Source organism: Colossoma macropomum, unplaced genomic scaffold (genome assembly GCF_904425465.1).
Source record: "Colossoma macropomum unplaced genomic scaffold, Colossoma_macropomum, whole genome shotgun sequence".
Lineage (NCBI taxonomy): Eukaryota > Metazoa > Chordata > Actinopteri > Characiformes > Serrasalmidae > Colossoma > Colossoma macropomum.
Window position 1 is genome coordinate 202,436 of NW_023495312.1, and position 16,936 is coordinate 219,371.

Consider the following 16,936-nt stretch of genomic DNA (forward strand, 5'->3'; position numbering starts at 1 on the left):
AGAATTAAACAGGCTGTTTTTGTCACTGTTGAGATTGATCTATGTAAATGATCTCCATTCTGATTGGCTGTGACATCACAAAAACAATGAATTTAAAACAGCTTTGTTTCAATATGGACTGTACAGAGTGATGAAGAAGCTGTGTTTATATACTACATCAAACTCTTATGTCTAAAAAGGCAGTAAAATTCCACTTTCCATGACATGGGAGACAAGTTAGGAAGAAAGAATGAAAAAAGTGGAAAAGAGAGGCGGAAAAAGAGGTTAGGAGAAGGAATGGAAAGAAGGACGAAGGGGAGAAGGGGTGAAGGAGGCTAATTTGGGGTGCTATAGGACACCAGAGAGACAGCTGAGAGAGCAAGATTCCAGCAGGGCGTTCGTGTGAGAGAGAGGCGTTCTATAAACAGAGGCTTACGCAAATTGTTTCAGTTGTCACCGTCTGTAATGGAATTGGCAGAGAATTCATTTCTACACAACTGACTGTCAGTGTCTTGAGAAACAACTCAAAGTGAGTCATATCAGCTGAGCGCTTCTAAATAAAACCGCTACATTAATTTCTGATTGTACAGCAAATGATATGTGTGCAGCTGGTGGGCCTGCTCTGTTAACTGCACTCATCCCTCCCCACCTGTTGTTCACCAGTGTCTCAGCAGCTCTGTTTTACCCCTCCATTTTAAAATAATGAGGTCATCCTCTGCAGGCTGAGAGGGAATGCCTGTCCCCCTCATCCTCACCCCAACCCCCACCCCCCAACATTTCCACATCACTACTTATACCCTCAACACAGAAACAGCTTAGGAAAAACCCTCTGTTAGAACAGGTGGAGCTGCCACTACCAGTGACCACTAGGGGCAGCGTGGACCCATGGAGAAAACTGCAGATAGCAGCGATGAGTCAGTGGTTTACCAGAAACTACAGCTGTGTTCCAAATCAAGTCCCTGCACAGAGCACTAGTCACTTTCAGCCCAGGTAGCCTGTTCACACTTGTTGATTTTTTAAGAATCGGTTAGCACATGCTCTACAGAGAACACACTTCTGCACATTTTACCGCACAATTACTGTTTATTTGCTGAATTTATTGGGGGAAAATGGCATCTTGATGATTTATGTTTTCTTTTTGTTTTCAATAAACATGAATAAACAAAAATTTTGCTTTTTTTTACCATATTTACATTTGTTCGCAGTAGAGGATATGTTAACTTATTTTCAGTTAAAAAATAAGCAAAACGTCATTTAGCCAGGAGTGCTGAAACGCTACTCTGCTCATTTCTGTTCACTGGTTGAAATATGAATGCAACAGCACATAACGCTCAACATGGCAGATGTAATACAGAAGTTTTCCAATTTAATAAAAAGAGCCAACTCACTTGTAAAACATGTAAGTTGTAAAAACCCTCCTTGTAGTGGAGATTTACGCATGCATAGCAACTAGAACAACCTGAAAAAAACAAAAACTATTAACGGGATTTTGTCAGATTTTACTAGTGATTTTGGAAACGCTGCTTTGTTTACAGATCTCTCTCTCCATTCGAACAGATATGAGCCTGGTGTTGTGTATGAGTAGTTATAACTGGCCAAGAGTGTTGCTAAGATAATCACTGAGTGGACAGACTTTCCAGCAAGGTGAAAAAACACATGTACCTTTACAGTAAAAGGCTTAAGGTGGACATTTTAAAATTTAGAACTGGTGTTTTTTTTTGTTATAGAAGCTATTCCAGGTGATTCAGTGACATGAGGGATGACTGTTGTTTACTAATAATGTACATTGTTAGTTTTAATTTGAGATGATACTATCTCACAAAAATCCAGGCTGTATATAGTGAGGTCCATAGTGTACAGTCTAAGATAGTAGAGTATGATCATGTACATAGTGCCTGAATTGAGATACAGGGTAGAAGTTACTGGGTATTAGATATTTCCTTTCCACTGAGACAACTAAAGTGACCTCAGTGTTCAGCCCTAGTGACCTTTTATTTTCTGTAAACACAACATCACTGATCCACCAAAAACATTACAGTTCTTGTTCTGTTTCCATCTCACTCCTCACTGTGAACCAGTCAACCCACCATTTCTGACAGAGCCACAGACAGATGTCTGCTCCACAGACAGAGCATGACATCAAAACTGCCAAAACCTGTTGGAGTGGGTAAATGAGAGCAGGCCTCGGAGGGTAACTACTCCCTGTGTTTACTCAACTGGAGGCTATGGGGAGACACACATAGATCGTATCTTTAGATTATCTGATATTGTGTTACGCCTCTCCATTCATCAGGAGAGTGGTGTTGACCACACAAATGCTTCCCTTCCCTCTCACCACTGACTGTCAGAAGAGTAGATGCAAATAAACAGGTTCCAGATTTCTCCTAGATGCCTTCAGCCCTCACAAACACACCTGATTTAACACAATGGAAGACTGATTATCCAAACCAGATAATTGAAGACAAATACAATTAATACTGGCCTTCCTCCAGAAGTTTAGAAAGTGTTAAACAGCCACATTTACGTATGTAAAAACACTACTTATTCTATTCGTTATTTGTATTTATTCTATTATTGGCGTTGACTACTAGTGTAAATAGACAAATAAACTGCTTTTTTTTTACATTCTAATTTTCTCAGGTGCCTAAACAGTTTGCACAGTACTGCATAGTCGCTGTTGGAAAAAAACCTCAAATGGCAAATATATATATATATATATATATATATATATTATATATATATATATATATATATATATATATTATATTGCTGTTGTTGGAAGAAAACCTTGTATCTCCATTTTTGACATTGTTCAATTTTTGACAGAATTTGACAATACTTGTTGCACTTTATATTGTGTGTAAATTTCATGATGAATGTACCAAAAGAAATGACCCAAAATTACTTGGAAAAAGTCTGTGTGTGTGTATATATATATATATATATATATATATATATATATATTATATATATACACATATATATATACATACATATATATATATACAATTTAAATGGGCTTACACATGGACACACAAAATGTCAAATGAAAACCAGATATGTACGTATTTGTAACTAGGATTATATTGCACCCAATTAATGTTTATAAAGTGGCAAGAATTCAATAAAGATGATAATAAATTAGCTGCAGTGTTTATTTGGTTACAGGTGCACAATTTGATCTAATCACACCCCCATACTGTTTGTAAGATCACGCTGTTCATTAACACATGCACACACACACTCAGACTCAGAGCCAAGCGCAATCACACACTGCTTGTCACAGATTGTAAATATGAGTTTATTACAACACAGTCACACTCTAATCACTATAATTCTATCCCTGGAGCACACACACATACACACACACACACACACAAACGCACAGAGAGGTCTCAGTACCTGTCCTGTTCCTTGCCAGGGGGCTATTATCAGGGCTACAGAGCCTAGTAATGCCTCAGTGTTTCACTAACACTCTCACACTGTATTAATAGTTTTTCAGCTGGCTGGATGGTGGCCATCAGCTTTCATGTGCATTCATTGTGCTGTTGCCTCTCTCACACCTGTTTAACAGGAGGAAAGGCTGGAGAGGAATGGTAAGACTGTGGATGTTTCAGTCTTTCAGCTTGGTGACAATGCAACAGTTCCCCCTGCCTGAGAGCCAACGCTGCTCACTCTCTCACATCCAACTGGAAAAGATGATTCAGAGCAAAGCCTTTCACTCCACACATAAAAGCCTCTCTTACTGCCAGGATCAGCACATACTCACTCAAATATGGGTCCAACCGCAGGGCTGTGTTCAAAATGTCAGTACTGCAATCAATGTATCGATCATAAACTCACAGCAGTGACTTTGAAATTCTGTGGTCAAAATTTGATTTTTGATCTTTCATGTGTTAAAAATGTTGATTCTAAAAATCTTGAAAATAATTCTGATTCTAATGCAAAACTTTGAGCACCCCTGGTCAAATAAAATGCTTTTGTCAAAATAAGTTAACATTCTCTGCAGACAACACTCTTAAATTTGGCATTTTATTGAAAATGTGCACAATTTCTATGTATTTGCTGTTTTTAAACATACTGCGAAAATTAAACATAAAATATAAAATGTGCCATAACTTTTACACAGACCACATTTTATTCTTTATCTTTTTTATTTTATGTTTTTAAACGTGATAAATTCAGCAAACAAGCTGTAATTGTGTATTAAAATGTGCAATATGTGTTTTCTGTAGATGATGTATTAACTTATTCCAACTTCAATCAACAAAACATTTAATTTGATGCCTAAACTTTACGTGTACCATTGACAGATTTGAAACTAAAGGTCTCAGATAAAACTTTTTCAGTGCCTGCAGCACCAACAAACCAAAAACCACAACTCCTACGATTTACTGGTAGTGATTTCCATGAAAGACAGTAAATGAGAGACTCTGAGAAGAGGCTGAGGGGCATATCAGCAATACCTTTTTACATTTTCATACACTGTTTTGAACATTTGATGCGTGCCAACATAAGTGTGTAGGTTTGATAGAGAGACTTTAAAATAGACCACCTTTAATAACACATGAACTTAGGTGCCCAGACACTACGCGATTTTTACAAAGTCCACCCACTCACTTCCCCCTGCCCACACACAAACCTCTGCTTCCTGCAGTTCCACCAGACATCATTTCAGCACAACTGTTACATAGAGTAAGAAAGAGAAATGTCTCTATTTTACATTGTTTTTGAGAGAAGTAACTGTATCTTTATCATATTGAAAAGTCTGTTGAGAAACCCAAAATCTGTTAAGAATAGTGTCCAAATTGCTCACAACCTAGCTTCATATACATACGTCAAAGGCATCAAACAAAGACACAAAGCATTTCCTTTTAAAGCTGCTATCCCTCTTAGAATAATGTTATGTGAATTACAAGCTAATATATTACAATACATCTATTATTGTGCTCTTTATAAACTAATTATAAGCACAATATAATTGGAGAAGTATCTGGAAAAGATTTTCTTGTTCTGAGCTAAAAAAGTAACAAAGTGTCTAACAGCTATAGTTCATAACCAACCCTACCCCCCATCCCCGCCCCCTGCTGTTTGAACACACCAGCCATCTTTTTTTTCCAATTTGTCCACTGCATACATCAGTTTCACAAAACAATGGCCAAAAAGACCCAAACAAAGCCTGACACTAAATATAACACAAAGTGAAATACTGAGAGACCTGAGTGGAGTGTAAGGCTCTTTAGTGAGCTTTACTGATTAACTGCCTTCTATCACTGGTTTGGTCCTCCACCCCCGTCTCAGAGTCATATGACGTCAAACGAGGCTCGCACAGTATCGAATGGGCTTGATGAGATTGCAGAACAGCAACCTTGACTCATACAGAAAAAATAAGTTACCATAGCAACTGGTAACTGGAGATCTCCATATATGTAAGAAAAAGTTCTTTTGCTCAATATAAGGCACAGTATGATACAATATGGATGAGTGCATCAAACCCAATTCAGTTCACTCAATTTAAAGTCAGTCTGTAATGATATATATAAATATGAAATGATAGAATTAATAATAATAGACACCAAAAAGCAGCAATGATTCATTCTACTAATGCACTTAATGTTTAAATAGGCCATATCGTGGAAAAACTATGCTTTATTGCTTGAATATTTTTATTGCTTTTATTGAAATTTGGTCTTCTATATAAACATTGTTGAAGTTTCAGAATGTATCGTCCCCTCTACCAGTCCACACAAGCCACGTATGCAAACTAACTTGCAAAATCAACCTGTTTTGAATTCATCATGATTGTGACATCACATGTTTATATATGGCCAACCACACATCCTACAGCAGTAACTGCCATTTAAGTAATTTGAGTGAGAGATGTGGGGAAAACAATTAAACGCAGTGCTGCTCCTCTCTGTCATTAACGAAATATAGCATTGCAACTTTCCAAAGGATCCACACATCTTAAAGAAGTGGCACAGTAACAAAAACAGACTGTTTAGTAAGTAAGGTGTAAATGGAGGTTGGAATATGGCAAAGTAAGTAAATAACAGGTCAGTAAATTTAATAATAGTACATTTCAGGGGAAAAAATGCAATGCAAGAAATATGTGTATTGCCCCCTTTGGCTCCTAAGTGACCCAGCTGTCTAAGCTATGGCCCTATTGCTGCAAGATCATGAGCTCAGTCCTGATGCCACAGCCATCCGTGCTCAGGAGTCCAAGTAAGAATAATTGGCCTCGCTGTCTCTGGGTGGGTAGAATGGCAACCCCTTCTCCCCATCACTCAGCACTATGCCAGCCAGTGCAGGTGTCTGTTAACTGATGTAACAGAATTGGCTGTTAGTGTTCTCATCTGAATGTGTTGAGCTGTCCAGTGACATTGCATTAGTGTCAGTTTGAAAAGATGCAGTGGCTTCACATGTCTCAGGGGAGGCACGAGCTAGCTTTCACCCTCCCACCTTGGAAGCATTGTGTGATGGCGAGACCAGGTAGGAACTGGCTATGAATTAGTCTTTTGCACACAAAGCTGACCACAACTATCAGGATTTTGTCAGTTGCATTCTGACTGGCTATCCACATGTTTATCTATGTGCACTTCAGTATGTTCACTGCAGCTAAATTCTAGTCATCAGCAAAAAATACCTGCCTGCACTGAACAATCTGATAAAAAATTTTCATGGGATTCCCACAATTACTTCTCCCTATATGCCATGCTAAAACTGCAGGCTTCAAGTGGTCATTTTGCATGTCAGTCAAAAGGCCTTTTCCTGACAAGATCGTGGTCACGTTCTGAGGTGGAAAGTAACAGACTCTAGGCAGAAATCTGGATTGTAAGACTAGCTACGACCAAACTTGGGGTAAACCGCTTGCCAACCCCCAAATAAAAAAAATGCAGGAAGGTAAAGATGTGTAAAGATGTAGCTCAAAGAATAAAACAGCTTTTGAAACTTCTGTTCCCTTTGAATTAATGTTATGTTGTGAATTACAAACAGCTTACCTTGTGCTTTATATAAACTAATGAATTTTACATAGACAGTGCAAGTTTGCCTTTAATATCACTCAGACTCGGCACCAGCTGTATACATCCACTGACTGCGTCCCCTAAAGCCTGCTCTAAATATATATCTGACATCACCCCACACACGAAAAAATGCGCACCTGAATACACACAACATAACGAGTGCACACGCTCACACACAAACATACGCAAAAATAAACACAAAAATGCATGCCAACACACACACACACACACACACACACACACACACCCCCACACACACACACACACTCAATCCTTCCTGAGGCCTGAGTCTGGTAGTTTATAGCAGCTGCCCTACAAGGACACAGCTTCTGGAATAGTAACTGCTATTTGATCTGCATACTCTCTCTCTCCCTACGTTCTCTTTTTTCCTATCTCTCTCTCTCTCTCTCTCTCTCTCTTTCTCTCAGTATGTGTGTGTGTTACTGGAGTTGTTCCAGTTGAGTAAAAATTAGCGATTCATGATGACGTCATACTATCAGGATCACACAGGTGACACACATAGGTAACACTAATCAACCCCATCCAGAACTAAAGTAACAGCCAAGCCCCAATCAGTGATCTAGGCCAGTGGCTCTCAGTTCGGTCCTCAGGGTGCTCCCATATTTTTGTTCTATCCTCTATGTGTTGGAAACAGGGATTGAGCCAAAATGTGGGAGTCCTTGAGGACCGGTTTGGGGACCACTGATCTAGGCCAGGCTAGCATACAGGTCACCACTTTCGATTCATGTTGAATGCATCACATCCTTTGAGAAAATGAATTGACTGCTATGTGCTTTGGTATCTGCGGTAATAGAAGGCCACTGTGTGGTCAAGAATGAAAAAAATGTAGCAATGGATGGAACTTAACCTTTGACCTTCTAGTGCCACTGTGTTCAAACCCTTAGGACCTGCTGTCAGCAATGGATAAAGGGTCAAGTCCCTTGATCTGAATAGCTCCTTTAATAGGAATGGACCACAAAACAACCTAAGCATGGAAGTGTAGTGGTTTTTGTATGAGGAGACTAGAGCTAATCATCTTAAAGCACTTTTAAATGGGAATAAAGAAATTAAATGGATAAATAACCAACCGACCTGTACATGCTCCACTCAATAGTGTGTGCTTTTTAAGTTCACTTGACAAGCTTTACAGAATGTTAGTAAGAATACCAATGAAATGAATAAGACATTGTAGCAGACAGCTCAGTTTTGTCAAAATACACAAATTTAGAGGGAGTTATTGATTTTAAATGCAATTTAATTTGTATATGTCAGAACAGACTGTGTGTAGTTTTTTTTTTCTCTTCTTGTTATAATATTACCATTATAGCAAATTGTAATGTGTATAATTCCAATTAGCAACAACAACAGGATGCAGCTCAGTAGCATTACATTATAATCCAACAACATATAGCACCTCTAATCCAGTGATTACTAACCTTGGTTCTAGAGATCTACTTTCCTGCAGAGTTTAGTTCCAACCAGCATCTAACATGATGGCCTCCCTTTTACCTGATACCAATGCATCTGATCCAGCCAATAAAGTTTATTAGCTGGAATGGGTGTGGCAGAGTGTAGATGGAACTGTACTCTGCGGGAAAGTAGATCCAAGGTTGGCCAGGACCAGGGCTGGTGACCACTGCTCTAATCCAACACCACAGCAATCTATTGTGCACTACTCATTAAGCTGAAGGTGTTGCTAGGAACACATTTGTGGGCGTAGCAAAATTGGGTCAAATAATCTTTTAAACCCTAAATGATTGTATTTAGGCCTATAATTAAATTCTTCACTCTCATGACTACAGAACTTATATATTAGTTTCATAGCAGATACTGAATAATAACTCATCAGACTACTAACTGAATAATAAGCCTGAGGTATCAAATATCAAAGAAGCATATGGTAAGTCATTGAATGTGATCATATTAGCATTAGCTAAGCTCCCAGAGACCTGAAGCAGTTTGGATGCGAGAGTGGAATAGAGCACAGTGCTGTATCGTATATCGCTGGGAGAGGTGAAAAATAGCACAGTGATATACTGTATATTGCTATGAGAGAAGTGAAACAGATCTACCATATATTCCATCTGAGTATGTTCGTGCTTGGTTTTATAGCTCAAGGGTCAATGAGAAAGAGGTGAAAGGGGTCAAAAGGTCAACATTATCAACAAGAAAATGAATTATAACTCCAGCACTCATATAAATCTGGATTTCTCGTGACTGAATTAGCATATAGACTTAATAGATGCACAGCAAAGCAAATCGATTCTCAAAAAACATAAAATCCAAAGAAAAAAAGGCAGTTTCTAAGTTTGCATCAGTGAATTTTAAAGAAATGTAAATGTGAACACAGCACCTTCCTTGATTCGTTAAAAATTAATATTGTAGAACATTGTACTACATATTGTATCTGTCAATCAAATAAGAAGTCACGCTGGGGAACATGAAAAGGAGTCATCCCATCGATGGTCTAAGAATATGCTCAACATTACAGAATTCCGCTCCAATCACTTGTCATATTATTTCTTTCTTATTTCAACTTATAATAACTTACATGATGTATATTGAATTAAACTACACACAAAAAGGATTTTTTCAATTATAATTCATTTTTTGGAAGCAACATTAAGTTTTAACAACAAATCATATACTAACATTAAATAAATATTAATGATAAATTATTTACTGTAATTAGATAATTATATTAATTTCTTTTAAAGTTATCTAACTTAAAGTTTCATCACCACTAAGGCATTCTGGATATTACTTTTTATTATAACTTCATTCCCAAAGCTCCGTAGCTTTCTTGCTGTGGAATCCTCTCCAGTTCTGTTTATCATTTGTACAAATTTGGTTTACAAGTTCTTTAAATGATTTAAAAACCACAGTACCAGCATCATTTCATAAAAATTTTATACATATACCCCTAACCAAGTTCCTTTTTATTGAAGTTATAATAAAAACTAATATCCAGAATGCCTTAGTGGTGATCAAACTTCAAGTTACATAACAATGCTATGATTCAAAACTTTGAATGACAGCATATATGGCATCTCTGCTTTCCCCATCCCAGCCCCTCACTGTGTACTCTTAAGCAATGACAGTATTGTAACTCTACTCAGCTGAGAAAATGGACATGACTCAAACTAATGATTGGCAGAAATAGACAGGTCCATGCTTTAGCCGAACAGACGTCAACTTAATTTGATCAGGGATGACTGGTCCCTGGTGTATACATGTTTGTTAGCTAATAAGGGCCTCGGTCTGGGCTATGCAAGTGATATTTATAGTTTTCTTAAGCTAGAAGTAACTTTCTCATTCACAAGCAAGCACCATTGCTGTGAGTGACCGATGATGTGTTTACATTTGAATGGTCACTAAATATGTACACTGCAACCTCTAACCTTTAAAAGAGCAAAATCTTTAGATCATCATTGCTGTTTAAAGAGCCCATTGTCTATACTTTTCATATACTTTTTTTTCTTTTCCTTGAAGCATAAATGTTTGGTTTTACATTCCAAAAACAGTTGTAATTAATTTTTACATGACCATTTTCAGCCTCTGCTCTGACTGGCTTCCCTGTATTGTGCCTTATTGAAAAAGTCCAGTCCACTGTATGGAACAAAAGTCCTCATGGACAGTAATCTGTTTCAGCTACTACTTTTGGATGTCTGGGAGGCTGCAAAGATACATTTGCTTCCCTACAGCCAGGAACAGTACATATGTTTTTTTAAAATGCACAATAATATCAGAATCATATCAGTATCTGGAGATACAAAATAGTGGCATCAGATAGAAATGTTGATAATATATTTATTGTACTCCAGAAGAGCACAACATTTAGGTGACACTGGGCTACAGTGCTAAAATCTCTGCATTTTACTCTTTTTAGTATATCTGAAACTCTACATAAATAAATGTTATATTTATTTTTTCTAAATGTTATATTATCAATAATTCACACAGATTTTGTATCAATTTCTACATTTTACAAATGTTTATGTGCTCTCAGAAAAAAAGGAAACTGTCACTGATACTGGTACTCTTAAGGCTACATCTCAGTACCTTTAGTCAGGGAACGTAATAGTTCCATAATTGAAATTATATTTTCTAAGTTGTATTGACTGCACACACCCCGTCTCGTCTCAAGGCTTATTTTACTGTTCTGTTTTAAACATTAGGTTATGAAAAGGTACAGATACGTACTTGTCATCTGGAAAAACTTATTTAAGGTTCACAATCGGACCTTAAAACCACTGTTGTACCTTTGAGGGGACACTTACATTGCTTGTACCCTGATTAACGCAAAATGTACTGAACAGCACCTTTATTTCTAACCGTGTGTAGTGTGTCAGGATTGGTATCAGCATCAATAGATATGAAAATGAAAAATATTGGATAACAGTATCTGATCTGGATTTTCTGGATTATGCATCACTATTCATTTTTCCTCAAATTTCAGTAACAGTGCTACACACTGTCTGCAGGAACAACACTCTTTATCACATTAATGTGATTGGGCGGAGCTAAACTGCTGTAGGCCAAATGGGTGGTCAGATGTGAACGTGCTCATGGTTGTGACTTCACAAGTTAAAGCGGATGGGTTTTGGAATTCAGTTTTCATATAACTCAGGAGTGAGAGGCACATTTACAAACCTTCACAATGTATTGATATTTTACATTTTAGAAAGATATCGATACATTTTGTAATAGCATTGTGTCTTTACAGCTGATGCAGTTCTGTACAGACATCCACAGTTTATGAAATAGCATACAAGCGTGCTAGTGCTTTATCACCTGTATAGACATTGCTGGCTCACATAGCTCAGAAAATAATCAGTACATGCTGTATGACTAATATGAATAGTGGATTTGACAGATCCTGGATCTAAAGTTCATTCTATATGGACTTCTTCTGTTCTATGTGCCTTCGCAGCAATAGCAGCATCGCGCAGACACTCAGACACAGGCCACCAGGGACACTGTAGGCCATCCGCTATTTAAAGGACTGGGCATGAGAATCAAACTCAGAATTTAACAAGTCAACAGCAGGGATACGCTGAGAAAAGTCACATCTATTTTTTGCTGCCTATGGAAACGTATCAGATGAAACAGCGCGTTGACAAACTCTTTATTACCATGACTTTGGCCCCACATTGTGTGTGCGTGCGTATGTGTGTGTGTGTTCTGTCGAAAGTTGCTGGTAGGGGGCAAGAACAGGTGCATAAGCCCCCCTTTCATATTCATTTCACCACAAAATGATGCCCTTTCTATATTCATGTAATGATATCAGCTCCTTAAGCTGCTCTCTGCATAACTGAAGAGTGTGAGGGGTCCCTCTGCTCTGATGGCCTGAGCTCTAATGCTCATGCAAGAAGACAGAACTGAAAGAAATCAAGTTTTCCAAATGGTGGACAAAGGTAAGAGGGAAAAAAATGAGTCTAGGGGGCTGTTTGACAAATAAATTGAAAACATGGCAAGATTAGATAAACTGCATTTTATTTTGAGGGAGGAAAGTCTGGTACATGCTGAGTGTACTGTGTTTCATTGACTGGAAATGTGTAAAACAAGAGTATAAAGAGATGTGAATGGAGTTATATATTGCTTATTTCTGATTGGATTAAAATAAACAGATTATTAACCCATTCATAGCCACTACATTTAGTACGAAGAAAAAATGCCACAGAACTTGTTTTGATTTGACCTGCCAGAAAGTTGCCCCACCCCGGTCCCTGGTCCAATAAGAGAAGAAACATGTTTTATACAGCATGTAAAATGTATTATGTTATAAATGTATATTAAACCCTACCTACCATTTGTATTTGTACACTGTTTTGTCTTTCTGGCCCTCGGCCCACCACAAACATAGCACTTCAACCCTCCAGGGCCCCTTGTCTACAGTGACAAAATTTTGTATCTAATTTTGTTTCTAAAAGTATTAATTTACTTAATTTTTTATTGCCTGAAATTAATGGGTTTTTTTTCATAATTTGGATTTGGGCAACACAAAATGTAAACAAAAGACTAGAGTTAATATGCATTAAATTTAAGAAATGAAATGCTCACTTTTTATGAATATGGTTTGATTGATTTGTATTAAGTCTAGCAGTTTGGTTACATGAGACTACTTAGTTTGTCTTGTTTTTGTTTGTTTGCTTGTTTTGTTTATTTTGCCATTTTCATAAAATAAAATAAGTAGTCTCATGTGACCAAAAGACTAGGCTTAATATGAATTAAGTTGAATAAAGTCTTAAAACCTTTTAGCAATATGGTTTGATTGATTTAAAAAATGTTGAAAATTCATTGTTCAGGGAACCTTAGAGAACATATGTACAGTGTCAGATATGGACATTAATTAAGGTGTATTAACAGATTAACATTGTTGGGAGTTCACTCAGTGGCTACACTGCACGAAAACCAATTATGTGCTGTCCATATGTGTCCATTCAGTGGACTAAATGAGCTTTGTATTTTGAGATGGAGGACACACAACACCGCTCAGTGGACAGAGTTCGCCCTTAAAAATGTCTTGCCATTAAAATAGTGACAACTGACATTGGTGCCACTTCTCTGTGCTGGAGAGAGAGAGAGGGTGACAGCACTGGCAGAAGAGTGCTGGAAAGACTGGCTTGAGGATGGGGAGAATGAGGGAGGGATATAGGAGGAGGAGTGGCAAGGTTTGAGAGTATATTTAGTGCATGTTTATTTGCAGACTGTAATGAAGCCTTGGACTCCCCTCCCCGGATACTCCCCCCCACCCCCGTCGCTCTCTGCACTGCCATCTGTCGAGATCTTTCACCTTTAGCAGGCTGAGCTGGAGTTAGACTGCTTCACAGAAACTATTCGTGTAAATGTTTATATGCTTCATAAAGAGTGACAAGTTTAAAAATATGACTCCTAGAATCTGGTTAAAACAAAAAACGGTTCATAAAATGTTGCTATTTTACTTTTTAACCCTCAAAAGCCCTATATAAAGGAATAAAGGTGGCCAAACAACTTCACGAGTTGTTTTTTTTGTTTGTTTGTTTTTTGTTTTTTGTTTTTTTGTTGTTAAATATACATCTACAAAAATGTTCATACATACATACATACATACATACATCATCTAAACCGCTTATCCTTCTGGGTCGCAGTGGGGTGCTGGAGCCTATCCCAGCTGTCATTGGGTGGAACAAAAATGTACATATAATGTCAAAATATAAGCTACATAATAAAACTTTTTTCTAAGAAAAAATGTACATATGCCCATTGCGCTTTTTCAGTCAATTCCCAAGCTGAGTATAATTCAATTTAAAATTAGATTCTGGAAATGCAAGAACAGATATGGCTTAAACAAACTGCATATGCTGATAAAATATACATTAAAAAAACGAAATGCAACAAATAATGTAAGCCAGGTCATAAACTGTTTTTCCTGAGAAAATAAAAACACAAAAATTACGTCATGTGACATTTTTAGACATTAATTTCCAAATTGTATGAATTAGGAAGGTAGCCAAAACAAACTGCATCGGTTTTAAAGCAGACTTCAAATTTTAAGCCATGTAATAAACTCGTTTTTTTCTGAGAAATAATAAATAAATAACTAGTCCTGGTTGGTTATTCTTTGATCGGAACGCGCCGACGTCACGCCTGGAACGCGCTCCTTTTGGGAGGCCTATTAAACGGCACCTGTCGCGCGCTCGTCTCGAATCGCCCCCACCAGCTGGTAGTCAAGGGAAACGCAGTGCGTTGCCATGGCCACTTCTGACTTAGACTCGAACGCTCCTTCTGGCTTTTTGTTTATCCCACCTATATTCGGACATTCGCTCACCGTTGTTATGACTGGCTGGTAGAGCAGCCGCTCGTGCGCTGTGAATGTTTAGTAGTGCACCAGCTCCTCCGCTACGATTGGCTAGTAGGCTAAACAAGCGAAGTATAAGCCAATCCTAGTGCAGGAGGCGGGGCTTGCCGGAAACAGGTGTGAAAAAAAATAATAGACATACCTTCATTGACAGGTTTATGACCAGCTGAGACTTATAGCAGCAAAAGTGCATTTACATTTAATCTGTGTCGGGACAGGCACACTTCTTGTCTGTAGACTACATGTACAGGGAGATGAGCACTTAAAGCTACTTTTACTTTGAACACATATTATTTTAAAGTTTCTACTGTCCACAGAGTGTAATTCTGTCTGTTTGGCCTTAGCAGACTGAGCTTACTCCCAGTCACCCTAGTGATATGGTTTTATCGCCTGCTTTAATTGATGAAGGTCTGGATATATTTAGGCCCCCAGATCATGAGGAAGGCGGGGGCACGGTAAGACAACACTGAGGAAGCTGCGAGGCCAACATGTCTCGCTTCTTAGCAGAGGAGGGTGGAGGACCCTGAAACCAGGCTCAGGTGAAAGTGTCGTCACATTAGTTAGAATAATGACTCACATCATAAAAGTAGCCACCAAACACCAACTTAAGCAGGAGTAAAGAAGCATCAGGTAAAAAAAGGGAACAAATAGATGCCATGTTCCCTCCTCAGTACATACAGCATCTACCAGCACAGGAAGTGAAGCTTGTTAGGTTCAGTTCTTCTCTTTTTTAAGGAGACTTTTGGTCTGAAATAAAATGTTTAAGTTTGGAAAGGAGAGGTACAGACGTCCAGATCATAGGCTGCATCCAAAACCTCATCCTACCACACTAAACAGGGTGTCAAATTGGTACACCACCATTAAGCCTGTATTCATCAGCATATATTATATAGTGCATATATTCTAGTATTATAATATGTATAATATATTGCAGTATGTGGTTTTGGGTGCGGCCCTAGTGTAGGCTACTGTCACCAGCAGCACAGACTGAAATTTAACCCTAAAAAGAAAATGGGAACTGAAATGGAAGTGAGGAGAGTGGTCCTTTCTCTTTCCTCTCTTTTTCACAGATATGAACTGTGATATAATACAGTTGGAACTAGTCACATATGGAACTAGTTACTCACCTCTACCTACATGTAGCTCTTCTGAAAACTTTTTTTAAATACCCCATAGCTAACAGTGTTTCTCCTCCCCACAAGCAATTTAATAGAGTATTCCTGGTGCTCTGAATGCATTTGGCCACCTTGACTGGCTCCTACCTTCCTCTGCTGTTTCTCCCAGGCGGGGTCCAGAAGAAGGTCCCGGTCCCAGTCCTCCTCCTGGGTCATGTACTCCTCCGTGGTCACCGTGTACGTAGTGTTGTACTGCACCTGCGTCTCGACAGCCGTCATTGTGTCTTTTTTCTATTTTATCCCTTTCTACCACAAAACAAGGCTTGTGTGGGAACGTGACCTCTCAACCCTCCGTGGGGGGTCTTAGGGAACGCAAGAGCACAGGCGAGTCTTTTCTGACCGTGTGTTGTTTTGTGGGTGGGTGAGAGCCTCGGGGCTGAGACTGAGGAGGCAGAAGGGCCAGACTCCACTCGTCCGGAGCTCCTGTGTGTGGAGTTGCTCTTTCTTGCTGAAAAAGCAGAGCAACTTACTCACCCCAGCCACAGGGGGCTATCGAATTCGGCGCCCAAAAAGGTGAGGGAGGCGGGGATAAAAGATACAGTCCAGTCAGGCCAGAGGAAAAGGGGCAGGACTGTGGTAAAAGCCAACCCACTCAACACCACCCGGCTGACACCTGTTGCCCTTGGAATGGACAAAACGCGTGAACCGGTTAAGGCAGTGCACTTCTGTGAAGTGCTGGAGGAGACTGCTCTGGCCCTGCTGAGTTTGGTGGCTCAGTCTCAAATGGCTTACTGCACCCTGTATACTACTTAGCAGGTCATGAGAAAATGGCTCCATTACCCAAATAGTGCACTGCATGTTCAACAGGGACTTCCTTGGATTCCACTATTGGCACTAATGTAAAACAGTAAAACTCATGTAAAAAAATAGTACACTACTGCAGCAGCTTCCTATCTCTATCTCTGTTCAACAGAGAG

The 16,936-nt window shown here is 38.7% G+C and overlaps 1 protein-coding gene across 1 annotated transcript in view; it reads right to left on the bottom strand.

Moving 5' to 3' along the window:
• Positions 1 to 16,499, bottom strand: part of actn3b (actinin alpha 3b) — a 41,878-nt gene extending 25,379 nt beyond the window's left edge. The window contains exon 1 of the mRNA XM_036562093.1: positions 16,107 to 16,499. Coding sequence (XP_036417986.1) covers positions 16,107 to 16,238 — 132 coding nt within the window. The 5' untranslated portion in view covers positions 16,239 to 16,499. The remainder of the gene's footprint in view (positions 1 to 16,106) is intronic.
• Between the last annotated feature and the right edge of the window lie 437 nt (positions 16,500 to 16,936).